Here is a 14,050-nt window from a genome sequence, read left to right on the forward strand (position 1 = left end):
ACCACATCAGAAATCAGTAAAGTCCACTACAGCAAGGGACATGCACAACTGTAGGCAAATGTTAAACCCAACAAATAAATATACTCTTGTAGACCTACAAATGTCTGTGAATACTTTCAGTGATTTTGAAGAGACACTGCTGCTGGTCCTACCTTTATCCAAATCACCAGCTGAAATGGTATTTAGCTTAAATAATCATTAGCATTTAAATAATTAATTTTGGTACTTGTTGAATCAACACATATATTACAATTGGAAGGAATTCTGATAGACTATTTTTCATTTGAAACAACTAAATTCAGATATAAGAACTGATTTATATTGCCTGAAAGAAGAGAGAGATGAGAGACAATTCTAGAACCATTTCAATTTATTATGTGAAGAAGAAATCAGGATTTGTAAGCATCCACTTTTCTGCACTCACAGCGACATGCTGTCATGTGTAATCCTACCAACAAAAATCTCATGTGTGAGGTCATTTCAGCACTACTACTTCAAGCTAGTAATTTTCTCTTTGTGTGGATGTAAACATCTGAGCTCATACCTGACTCTGTGGAACACAGGTCTGCATGTAAGGTTTGTCGTATGTTGTGGATGACATTTAAATGATTTGTCCAACTTGATAAAAATTGACACAGTGATCCCTTTAGACAACTGGTCTGTGCTATACATTGCATGGAAATTGTTATTTTTTAATTTGCCTTTTTTACTTCTTTTTATTTTTATCCTCAAGGATTACTTACTCAGGAGTTTCTCAGGACTTGTCCTGATTTTTCCCTTCTAACAAGCATGCAGCACCACAGACAGGTACATGACATTATTTCCAACAGGCTGTTGTAGCAGCTTGAAGACATTCAAAATCATGAATACAAAGGACTGGGAGATACAGCAGAAACCGACTTTAGGCAGCTCAGTAAGGTAAAGCAAACTCACTTTACTGCACATAGTAACATATCAAAATCTTGTTATTTTTTATTGCATGGATTACTTTCTACAGCTGTTGTTTTTCTGACAGTGGATACTTAGAATATAAAAATAGTATATACAATTTTATGTCTGTGTGTGGGTACAGTACACAATAGATATAATTCTAATTCTGCAAGTACACTATGTTTTTACATAAGTTCCAATGAAGAAAACTTTTTGTCCAGTTACATAAATTTGGCTAAGTAGTTTGCTGACTTGTGGACCAAAATCATCAAAATAATAAGAAATTACATTAGAAACTAAAGATTAGAAACTAAAACAGCATCTTTATCCAGGATAGTATTCTGCCTCTAGCAATGGCTTGTAGTGAATACTTTAATAAAAACCCAGACCCTGAAGGAGGATAGGGAAAGCCTTAGTAATAGCTCACCTATGTATATCCTCATGTCTTACGGCAAAACACAGCTTGAGGAGGTCTGAGCCAGAAGTTGTATCCTCATCTTTGCAGTTTAACTGTTAAAACACAGAGAAGGTGGCATGTCTTTCCATCCATGCTCCACGCCTACAACAGAGAAATGTCTTCTTGCAAAGTCAATTCATTCACTCCATTCTAAGAATTTAGCAAGTTTTGGTTTGCTTGTGTAACCTGTATGTACTCTGGCATGTCAGTGGAGCTACTGTATAGTTTATATAGTCTGACTTTACATTTGTCCAAGTTATTCTGCCTGTGCAATAGCTATCCTTCTGCCTTTAGCATCACGCCCGCTTTCAAATGCTCCAAAGTGATTAAGGCAACACTGAGGTCTATTTAATTCCTCCACTTGTTTCCTTTGAAGTGAAATGCTGTGGTTTATACTTCAAAGTCAATACAATAGACCTTTATAGGATTTTGGACACACATTTCTAAATTTGGCAACAACAACAACAAAGTTTAAGCAGGAGAAATGTTTATGATGTGCTAGTGTTAAGTTTTAAGTTTACTCTTCAAATCCTAAAAGTAAAAATTAGGATTCTACCAGAACTGCTGACAAACCTTCACTCTAGTGGCCTGATCATTCCTGTATGATTTAGTGCCAAAGAATACATTTCACTGCTTCCTTGATGTCAAAGTGGTGTTTCTATATTTATAAAATCATGGGACCCACAGAAACTAAACTGTTTTCTGCAAATGGAATCCTAATGGCTTTTATTGATTCCTTTAAAAAAGGGAAGGCGGTGCTTCCTTTTCTTTGCTACAAGCACGTAGATGGTTATTTTATTTGGTTATTGATATTTTGGGATCTGAACATCACCAGACTTTTACTAAAATGTATGCAATCCTAGGAGTCATTTAAATACAGATTTTTAAAAAAGAAAAGTTTGTCAATCTCTAAAAATAAGAGTGACAGCTCCTGTTATTAGAAGTGCTCTTTACTAAAATAATCCACCCCATTTATACAAAGCTGGTCCTCTTGTAATATCAGTAAAGGGGGAGATCTAATTTTAGCCACCAACTTGCCTTCCTGCCTTTAAGCTGACATCTAAAACAACAATCTGCAATTTTATAAACTGAAAACATTCCACAAGAATCTACTGCAGGTTCTGAGGTAAAAATCACATCTACACAGACCTTTTATTGCCTGAAAAAGAAATACTTACACTTCAAAATTAAAAACTAGAAGGGCACATAAAAGACAAAAATAATTTGTAATATGTACACACATTAGAAAGGATAAATAGGAAATATATTGTAATACTGCATTAAATGTATGCATAAGTGAATTCCAGAGCCCCCCCAAATGTTGTGTACATTAATTCAAAGGATAAATAAGTGCTAATATAAGATAGAGAATTTCTTAGTGTAAACAATGCCACAGGCTTTTTAATAGGCCTTTGGGCCAACTTAGAGAAACCATGTATTGCCTTTCACACTTCATACCACTTCATTTTAATAGTACTGTATTCACATGTACAATTTCAAGACAGTATAAAAAATTATGAATCTAAGAAGCAATCTTCACACTCAACAAAACAGGCTGCAGACACTCTAAGAAATTTCCATTCACTTTTACAGGACCACTGGCTGAAGACAGATTTATTCATCTGGGAGTTCTTCCTCAAAGCAGTGCAAGAGTCCTTGAATGTAAAAAGTCCCATTCGTAATCACTGCTCAAGCCTACTAGTAAAGACTTCTGTGCCTAATTTAAATTCTGATTTTGAATTCACTCTAGCATGATGTCAAAGTTGTCTCCACTGCCTGCCATGGGTGAGAAAGATGATGATCCCTCTGGTTTGAATAGCAAGTGACAGACAGTAAGGAGTGTTTCTAAACATGAAGCATTTTGTTGCATTCATAGTGTCACGTTATTTGTCCTTCAAATCCTGTTTATGTATTTCTGAGTATCAGGAGTATGTCAACATTAAAACCCCCAAAATATATAACTTGTTCTGTATGAATGTTCAGTGTATTTTCTTGAAGCATGCTCACTGGGATTTTAAAAAAGACAGCTGTGTTATACTAGGACTAATTTCTGGCAACTGTGTTTACTGGCACCAGAGAAAATTACAGTTTTTCACTAAAGTACTGATGACATGAGGACTTGTGGCTTGCTGTCTTTCTAAGACAGGCTGTGGCCGCTAGAAAAAATACATGCACAGTTGCTCACACTCTCAGTTTCTTTTAAAAAATAGTTTCTCCCACTGGCCAAGTGCATTGTTGAGCAGTCCCATCTGTTCCACTCTTGTCTGTGGATCAACAAGTGAAGTCTCTCTTCTCCCACGCCCTCAGTCCTTTTCACACTCAGTTACCCTCATTCACAACCCTATGAAGTCTGATGAGTTCCTGGTGACAGGCTCTCAAGCGATTGTCTTCAGCACTTCCTGACTTGTGGAGCTCGGATGAAGAAGTCCACCGACTGATCTGTGTGAGACAGCCACAGAACCATGGTCTGTCTTAACACTGACAAACACTTCATGTGGGTTCTCCTCCTAGACAAAGTGTTTGTCCATTGATAAAGATGAGGGCCACATCCTTCATTAACCTCAGGGTAAGCTGTAGCACACACTCATACTCTGTCAAATTCCAGTGCAATCTCAGGTCTTCAGGACTTCATGATTTCCCCAAAGAAAATTGTTGCATGAAATAGAGGATGTGGTCAAACAGTTATGGACGATGAAACCTGAAATGATAAATCATTAAGAAACTTAGAATTACATTACAATGACACTGATCCTCATCCTGCTCTGACAGCTGTTTACATTTGTTGCCTGAATAGAATTATTCCTGATTTTCCTGGTCTGTGTGGGATCAGTCAGCCCTATTATTCCCCACTGTCTGTCTCTACTAGAAAACCAAACAGGGCTACAGTGTATCTCAAGCACTGGTGTCCATCTGTTTGTCCATACCCTTAACCTGTTACTGTGGTCCCTGGCACAGTTTTGCTCGCATCAGCCAGTACTCTTCAGATACCACTTGGGCATGGCTGATATTAGCAGACAGATAGTGTATAGAGGGACATTGCCCTGTTTTGGGGTGGGAGGAAGAGGTTAACTGCACGAATTTAAGCTCTGCCAAGGCTGCTGGCCTCAGCGCAAGAGAACAGCTTCCTGGCTGTTTTGTTTGCCAGTACAGATTTAGCTGCAATCGCACCAACTATTTGGACACTGTCGGTAAATTTAAGCCACAAAGCTTAAATTTCTTGGTTTTAATCCTTCTGCAAAATGAGGCTAAAAAAAAGTCTGGATTTTTTTAAGAAAGCAGCAAATTTTTCAGCACTGTAGATGCTTTCATCCTATTAAGAGCAGCCAACTGTGACACAAGAAGGCCCAAAGACACCTCACTAGTTTTTATACTTTTAGGTAGGGGATGTACATCACTTCAGATTGTCTGTATGATGGACAGAGAGGTAGGTTGCTCCAAAGGGTGTTACCAACCTTTTCTATAATAAGTTAGCAACCTACAGTAATTGAAACTCTAACTCAGCATAAGTGTCATGAATCCAGGCAAAAAGGTAATAAGGACACCAATATCACATGCTCAGCACATCTATCACCAGATTTCTAAATGCCTGTTTAAAAGGCTTAAAAAAAAAAAATCTATCTATCTAATCTATCTATCTATCCATCCATCCATGAAGTAGTAAAAGATGCAGCAGCTTTAAAAAAAGCATAGGTAATGATGCACCTAATACAGTAGATTTATTTAAGTTTTTATTTGACACATTTTCTCTTCAGTTCCAGAGAAGAGAAAGGCAAACAAGCCACACATCCCCCCTGTAATGTGGCACAGTACAATACAGGGATGTCTTTCTCAAATAAAGGAGGTGTACACAAGAGCTGACATTCACAAAGATGCAGCTCATCTGCTAAGTGAGGGCACAGTGCACTGCAAAAAAGGACACCAGGTTTTTGGATTTGTGTAGAACAATGATATATTGGACTATATATAGCATTTCCATTAGAAGCACTTTACAAACATCTGCTAATATCCTCTTCCCAAACGTTTATTTATTTCTCTATTTTTAGGAGCTCAGTTTCTTGGATTCTGTTATAAAATAACAGAAGGAATTAATCTAAATTACTACGAGTAGAAAAACAGTTCAACTGACAGTCATTACAGAAAGTGATGAACAATGAAAACCAGGGTTTTTCCTTTCCCAAGCTTAAGAGCAAAATTTAACGATACAAAGTTATTGTAAATACTGACTATAACATTAAAACACCTTGCACTGAATATGTAATAATATAATAAACTATATGCTATAAGCTATTTTTATTTAATATGTAGCTCCCTTGTTGTCTCACTCTATCACAAACCTACACAAATAAGCATTTGTTAACCAGCCAGGTAACCAGCTGCCAACACAAGTGCCTTTTGGTTTGTATTCTCTCAGTGATCTTGAAAAAAAATTAAAAGATGAACAATTCATTCTCTAGCTGGAAGCTTTTGTCTATGGGTTTCTTAAAACAAATCAGTTTTATTGCATCAATGCAAATGCAGTGGTGAACTACATTAATTTTTAATGAGAGGCCCCAGAGGAAATGGAATCTCTTTTTATTTTCAAAACTGCAATTGAGTTTAAACATCTGCATCTAATTCTGCTCTTAAGTGGCTTTTCTAGTGCTATTCTGCTGACTTCTGTGCAGTGGCTCCACAACATGACCACTGAAAATCCAAGAAAAAAGGAGGGTGATGAGGGAGCAGAGAGAGAGCCTGATTTCCCTCAGGTCCCTATAGAAGCATTGCCTGTATTTATCACAATTTGGCTATTTGTTATTCCATTTTCCAAGACCCTCCTCAAAACAAATCATTTACTTCTTAATTGGTTTTTCCCTCCACTGGACCCCTGAGATTTTTGGTTCACCTTTAAGAATCCAATTGTAACCAGTCTCGATTGTTTTCAATTCTCCTGAAGAAAAACCCAATTCTTTTTTTGTATGACTCATGCCTATCTGTACTTATGCTTCTGTGTTGCAATGCAACACAAAAAACGTAACAACATAAGCAGGAGGTCACACTCCATCTCTCTCAGTGCACGGCCAGGTTTCTGTTCCTGCTCATTTTCCTTCTCTCCCTCAGGATGACCATTTTTTTAAAGTGACATTTTTATATATTCTGAAGAAGATATACTACCTACTGGCTGAAGAGAAAAAGACATCAGAAGCCAAATGAAAATATACATATCCATGTCTGAAGAAGACATTTCCTAATGGTCAGAATGCAACACTAGATTGAAACCATGCCTCCCAGTTCATCTCCTGGCTTAGGGTTGCTGTTTGTGGAACTGGTTTGATTTTTTTGAAAATTAATTTTCTTGTGTTATATCTACACTTCAGTGACTTTACAGTAGTATTAAAAACAAAAATAATCATGTTTGGTGAGAAAAAAACCAGTGAAGTTATGAAATCAAGCAATGAACTACGCGATGGCAGAAATCACCAAACACATCTCCCACTGTGAATTTTGCTTGTGACACTCTTTCACTTTCATGAGCAAGGGAGTACTACCAGAGAAGAACAGCCCTTACTTCGTGCTTGAGGACTGTTAACTTCATCTGCAAGAAATGCCTCTCAAAGGATTGTTTTTTAGATTTCCCAAACGATCTTTTTCAATGAAGTAACTGATCCATTGCAGTCACCTTCACTACTGTATCAGTTTAGATTCTGAGATGGCACCAGCAACAACAGGAATCCCAACAGAATCAGTGATGGCATTCAGGTGGGAGTCAAGGGGACTTACGGTAGGAATCTACACAAGTCATGACACAACTGCACAGGACTTGCAGAAAGGCAGAGGGTCACTGTCATCTCCTCAGTTTATGCAAGAAGAGGGATTTACCTACCTGGTAAATTGCCGACTTTCCTCATGTACTTCCATTTCTGTGCTTTTGAATTCATTCAGTTCTTTCCGTATGGCTGCCTAATAAGCAATAAGACTAATAAGACTTTTTCAATTACAGTTATATGGAGCAGTAATACACTACAAAGAAACAGTGCCAACAAAGAAACACCAAGTCTCCTGCAATGGGTGAATCGACCTCCTGCTGAAATGTGGCACTTGCTACAGACAAAAATGGGCACAGGATTGGATTACCTGGACAACCAACTGCTGAGTATGCAGCCAGATGGGATCCAGGCACAGCCCTTGAGGAGCTGGTGAGTGTCACTGCCTGCACAGGCACTGTACACACAGCAGGGGCCTCCTATCTCCCTGATGAAGAAAGGACTTCAGGAATGCAAGATGAGTAGCATTTCTTTAAGTGAAATTAGTCACTTGTCTTGATTAGTTTTATGCAAAATGATGTAAAATATTTGGACATTTCAGGCTTGCATTTTCAGTTGGCAGATTCTAATGAAGCAGAAATCCAGCACACTTTATAAATGCCTTGTTTTTTATGTTAATAAAGTGATAAGCAGCTTACTTCATCAGGTGTTGAACATAATTTCTGAAATATTCTAATATATACTACAAGGGCTCTGTTTCTATGCCATAAGTTTTCTTACCTTCACTGTGGAATGGAACAACAGTTTTTCTTACTCACTCTTTTCTTTCACCATTTTAAATAAAAGCAGTATCATTTCATTAATCCCTAAAGAAATCTCATCTGGTGTGCATGCCTTTCAGCACAAAACAGGCAAGCAGCATGATAAAATTACAGCATCACCAGACTGCAGTCTCATAAATGAGAAACTTCATTTTGAGGAGGGGGTGGTTCTGTTTAGCCACAATAGGATTCTTACATGAGACTGCTGTAACAGCTAGGAAAGTAACACCTATTTCTGAGCACCAAGTGAGCAGCAAAGACACCAGAGCTCCAGCTCCCTAACATAGTTACAGTACAGTTTTCTGCTCCCACTGGAATTAGAAAAATGACCTCCCTGGGAAAAAGGGCAAGAGACTTTCCAGGCAACCTGAGGTCTGTGTTTCTGCTCAGGCCAACAAACGTGGGGCTCACAGAACCAGCCTTGGGCACTTGTTCATTACAAAATGAATTAAGATTAAAAGCTCCTACCCTGAAGTAGGCACGAAACACCCCTGCTTCTTCTAGTGCAGTTTACCCTGGTTAAACCTAGGTAAACCTGAGTGCTCCAACCTCCCACAGAGACTTCATAAGGACTTGAGAGTGCTCAGCACCTCCCAGAGCCTGCATCTACAAACACTTCTGGGTACATTTTTAAGGTCTCCACCTTGACTTCATATGAGATTCTCCTTTGATTGTCAGATGAGCTGGCATTAATACTAAAATACAAGCCGAAATAAAATCAGTGCTTCACAGTGCATAGCTAAAAGATAGTGGGTTCTTGCACTTAACCAGTTCTCATGCCAAGCACATCTCTTATGATTTCTGTAAAAGCTGGTTCAGAACCAATGCTAAAAGGTCCAGCATTTTTTGATACATATATCCTAGACCTTTCTTTTTATGAAGTGGTATAGGAGGGAAATAGAAGAGTATTTTATGATACTCTTTGACTGATCTGTTTTTTGAAAGAGAATCGCAGAATCATTTGTCTCATCCTTTGTAGTTAGGCAGAGGAACTATTAACTGCATGTTGGAGGCAGATTTCCCAAGGTATGCTGCATGCACATGGTCAGTTCCCACACTTCTAGTTGTGGCCAAGAACTCTTAGGAGGATGGAGCAGCTTCTCCCTTTTTTCACTTCAGTGAGTTGCAAAAATAACTCTCAGTGGCAGTGACACAGGATTCTGCCTGCAGAAACCTTGCCTGAATCCCACAGGTAGTGGCCATCTTTGCTAACAGTGTGTACCTGTCTTAGCAAGGTTTTAAAAATACAGGAAATACTGGCCTGAACTGCCATAATGGAGTTGGCAAATATGCTCTTAATAAGCACCTAAGTGGGTTTTCTTAGGTGCAAGCAATAGATGCATAGTAGTACCATGACAATCTCACTGCTTCTATCAGATGTCATTCATGATGCCAGCGTTGAGAGGATGTAAACCACAGGAAAGCCCCCCAAAAGTGACATATGCAAGAGTTTTCTTATAATCTAAAAGTTTGTCCCTTGCCTTGTCTGCGGGAGTTAACCTAGCCCAAGGCTTGTCAGCACGACGGTCGTAATCTGGAGAATCCGTGACCTCCACATACTCATTAAATCGAAGGATTCTTCTTGCTTGAAGTTCAGCCACTGTAGGCCTCAGGCTGAGCTGTAAGCAGGAGGCAGAAAACAGTACTTTTAATAAGAAGAAATAAAACAAAAGAAGAGGGTATGATGTAATCCCAAGAGAATTCTAGTGGTATTTCTAAATAGGGTCACTTTCAGGTAGCTATAAAAAGGCATCACCCTGGGAGTGCTGCACGGGAATGGGGAAGCAGCACAACCTAATTTCTTCCATTATAAAAATAGTCTTTGTTGGGCAGGTCACAAAGAATCATGACAGTTATCCCTGGAATATTAATTGTGACTTTGCAACTGTCACACCATTTACCCCAATAGGCAGTAGTCCGTTTGCATTAATGGTTACACAGTCTGCCATGTTCAACTATAATACTGAAAATAAGCAGGATTTGGAGGTGCCTGCCTAACTAAAAAGATTGGGTTTGAATATCTGGGGTCATTTATGATGCCAAATTGTTTCATTCACCTCAAAACAATATTCACTTTAATTAACTAAAGATGATCATATTAAAGAAAGTATTTTTGCAGAGAAGAGCAGACTAGGAATACGTATGAAAACTCCCCCATCCTGTCCCAGAACAAGCTCCTGAAGTCAGGGCAGCAGATCCATTCCTAACTGCTTTATTTCCAGGACAGAGAGTGCAATCCCACCTGCAGTGGCCAAGGCAGTCAGAAGAATGGTGAAGGAATTTCTTAGGGCACACATTGTTTTGCTGCCTTCTCTGCTGCTTGAGGGAAGAGTGGATCTACAGGTACATCTGGCCTCTAACATGAGAGCAGTGGCCATTCTCACTGAGCAAATATGTGTAATTTCTCTCCCCTGCTTACACAGACAAATATTAAGCATGGCCAGACTCCATATGCTTTTCCCGCAGTTACGGAAAACTGGCCAGGATGGAGTTTCCCCCATGGTGGACTGGGCTTGTACTGCTTTTTCAACAGATTTCTAGACTGGGGCATGAAGTGATGGACATTTGCAGTAATGTATATACAACAATTCTTAGAATAATTGTACACAAATATACAATACAAAAAACGCATCATCACCTTTCTACTGAGTTTACGTTTTATTTCTCTTTTGGCTTCCTGCTCCTCTTCTTCATTTTTCTCTGTTTTCAGAAGAGATAAGAAGGAGTGAATATTTAAGTAGTAGAACTGCACATACTGTGTTTTTCTTGGTTGAAAGCTTCATGACTTAAATCCTGGCCCATGTTTCCTCATATTTCTGGGTGATCCTGCCTGCACTGTCTGCCTTTTAGGTTTTGTGTGCTCTCATTTCTTTTCCCTATCCTCGTTTCCCCTGATTCTTTAGACATCTCAAGTCACCACTGTGGGTCAGGAGCACAGCAGAGGTGGCGTCTGTCATTTTCTATGTAACAGCAAAGTAGTACCCTGAAAGAGCTGCCTGATGTTTCAGCATTAAAATCACTTGCTTTTATTTCCAACATGCCTCCTACTGACTTTAGAGTCTAATTACTCATAAGGCTCAAGAAAAAAGTTTGTTCTGAGTAGCTGAACCAGCTGAGTGTCCTCTACTGCTACAGGATGCAATGAGTCAGTGACAATTTGTTTCACCATCATTTGTTAGTGCAAATTGGTTTTGTTACTTTAATGTTTTTTTTTTTTCTGGTTTTATAATGTGGGGGTGTGATTCAGCACTCAAGCCCTCTTGATCAAGGGCCACTAGCTAGACCAAATGAACAAGTACAGCAGGAAATGGTATATGCATTTTTTAATGTATTTGGGCATGAGACTGAAATACGCTTTCAACAGATTTCTGTGCTAACCCAACTTGATGTCTTGAGTGAAAAGCACACTTACAAAGGCATGCTCATATGGACTCAGCATTTTTAATGTACATTTTGAAGAATATTATTTGCCCTTTTAGCCCACCTCTGAGGGTTATATGCAATGTTAACTTTGTTGTGCCTGAAATATCCCATCTAGAGATACCTGTAAAATTCTGATCCTGTTTTATTCACGGCTGGGGGTTATGTATTCCACATTACAGTTCAAGGCTAACTATAAATGTAAAGGAATTAATTTGTCTGTTGTATAGATAAAAAGGCGGTTTTAAATCCTGTAGTCCTATTTTCCCTGTCTGCTATGGCAAGCCTGCTGTGTTAGTATGGACAGCCTGGCCACAGAGGAGTTTCTGTATCATGACTGATACACTGGAAGCAACACTACGACAGGACACCTCGTGGTATTTGAAGATTTTCTTTGCTAACTCAAAGGCTCTCATGCAGGAAAAATGCAAAGGAAAGGGGAAGAGAAACAAATGACAAAGAAAAGAAAAAGAAGAAGGTTGCAGCAGGAAAAAGTGATGGCAGCCGAAAGACCTGCTCTGTGAGGAGTGTCCAACACTATCCCCAAGTTTCCAACAGCAAGATGCAATTGCGCAGGCTTGCTGCCAGGATTGGGTTGGATTTCATGTTGATGGTGATTTTACTGAGATACTGAAATGTGGATGTAGTTTATGGTTTATTAATAGCTTTTCTCATAAATGGTGAAGATAAGGATGGTCTGTTTCCATACAGGAGCTGTAAACTGACAGAAAATGAAGAACGGAGAGTTAAAGATTAATTTACATTTTAATATTTTTTAATTAATACATCTATCAATAAAAAAGTTGGGTGTATTTAAGGACTTGTAACTTTAAATGTGAACTCTTTTTATAGCAACTTTGCCTAACAAAATCAAAAGCTCTCTAGCTGTTTTAAGACAGGTAAATCATCTGTAGGCTTTTGTTTAAACCTACTGTGTTTCCAATCAATAGACATAGTAACTGAGGTAATTAAATAAAATCTATTAATCTGGGGTTCCATTTACCTAAGAATCATTTGGCATAAAAAATTTTGTCCCCTTATGAACTGAGTAGCTTAGGTCCTACCTCAGAAATTCTCCAGTAGCAGACACAGCAGAAAAAAAATGCAGCTGGATATACACATCACTGTACTGCCTTTTCTTAATTTAGTTCGTAAAATACATTCTGCATTATTCACATCTTATTGCTATCTAAACCACCGTGTCTCCTAAGATACAGTAATAAGACAGTGTGAAAAATAGTGGCTCGCACTGCTTAATTCATACCTTAAGGAAAAACTACCAACAGCACAGCCACCTGAAATAGTTGGGGGAGGATAAAATAACTCAAAAAAGTTGATGCGGACATTTAGGAAGGTTGAAGGTTAGCTGCCCATCTCAAGCTGTAAAGCTATCTCACAGCGGGTAGCAGATGGCTGTATGAAAGGATGGCTGGACACAAGAAACCACCTAGAAATGGGTGATGAGCAAGGCCATCATCTTAGCTGCTGGGCAGAGGATCCAGGCAGGTCCTGGAGAAGGCTGTCGAGAACTGGAAGCCCACCTTTTGGAGGGCAACTCCAACAGGGGGCACCAAGAGCTTCCTTCACTCCCAGGTAAAGCAGGAGACAATCAAACATGTGGGAAACAGTCTTCTGTATGAGAGGTCAGGAAGCAGGAAGGGCACTACACACCCAAGTTGCTTCACTTCTAGGAATAAACTCAAGAGCTAAAGGAAAAAGACTGAAGTCTGGTGGCTGCTGCTAATATAATGAATCTGCTGGTCAGTAGGTGGCCCTCCATCTGTGGCCCCTCCTTCCCATCCCCAGCCTGCTGGGCAGTGTTGCTGCTTTAAGCTTGGTGCTATGAAAACATTGTTCATAGGATATAAATTCCTATCAACAGTAAAACCTATAGTATGTTTTTCTTCTCTTAAGATAAAAGTTTTGAAAGTTACCATAGTGAGTTAAGATGTGTGGTGCTAAAAAGAATGGGTCTAGTGCTTCTGCTTCCTTCAGGTGTTGTGGAAAATTCCAGCCGGAGGGCCAGCTTTTGGCTGCAGGTACCAACTGACTCACTTGCCCAAACAGGAACACATTAATGCATAGGAACATACTCTGGCTGCCTTCCACCTTAAAACAGATCTAATCTGTGCAATATGGGGTAAGAAAATACAAACACAATGTTCCCAGCTGCAAGTCCCCTCCTCAGATGTCCTGCTGCTGCCGTACTGGCAAAAGACCAGCACATCAAGCGCCCTTCCTTGCAGGAGTCTGCAGTTAGATCCCAGAAAAACTACGGTTTTCCTCCTCCCCTGCCTGCAGCTCCTAGGAGGTCAAACTGGGATCAAACTCCTAACTGAAGCAATTCCGTTTAGTATCATTTAGCAAGCCAAACAAGCAGCTTCCCCGACATCTATACATTAGTGCTCCTGCAATTTTTGCCATATTAAGTCTGGCCACCACCTGTTCAGTGGGATATTTGTTTTGTAGCAGAAGGGGAAAAGAGAAGAGAGAATTGTTCTGCTTGAGGACTGCTCCATTCTTGACCACAAAGTACTCCCGCAGCGTAAAACCGAACTTTCCACTGTGTTCCTATGGGATTAGCTATGTTTAGACTTCTCTGTGGGCTTGCAGGGAAAGAGAAAAAGACGAACAAAGTGCTTGCCTCTTGCAGCAGTCTGGAACACACAAAGTGTTTTCTC

The 14,050-nt window shown here is 39.4% G+C and overlaps 1 protein-coding gene across 6 annotated transcripts in view; it reads right to left on the reverse strand.

The window, feature by feature from the left end:
* Positions 1-2,506: 2,506 nt before the first annotated feature.
* Positions 2,507-14,050, reverse strand: part of PHACTR2 (phosphatase and actin regulator 2) — a 134,105-nt gene continuing 122,561 nt past the window's right edge. For 4 of the 6 annotated variants that reach the window (XM_061471690.1, XM_061471694.1, XM_061471693.1 and 1 more), the window contains 2 exons: positions 10,588-10,649; positions 9,308-9,568 (listed from right to left, as the gene is read on the reverse strand). In XM_061471690.1, coding sequence (XP_061327674.1) covers positions 9,323-9,568; positions 10,588-10,649 — 308 coding nt within the window. In that variant the 3' untranslated portion in view covers positions 9,308-9,322. Of the gene's footprint in view, positions 4,086-7,247; positions 7,325-8,970; positions 9,569-10,587; positions 10,650-14,050 lie in introns of those variants that run through there. The other 2 variants (XM_061471695.1, XM_061471691.1) reach the window with 2 other exon arrangements.

The sequence above is a fragment of the Pezoporus flaviventris genome, unplaced genomic scaffold (assembly GCF_033815535.1).
Source record: "Pezoporus flaviventris isolate CSIRO_AGI_PZ_B2104156 unplaced genomic scaffold, CSIRO_AGI_Pfla_v1 ptg000066l, whole genome shotgun sequence".
NCBI lineage: Eukaryota > Metazoa > Chordata > Aves > Psittaciformes > Psittacidae > Pezoporus > Pezoporus flaviventris.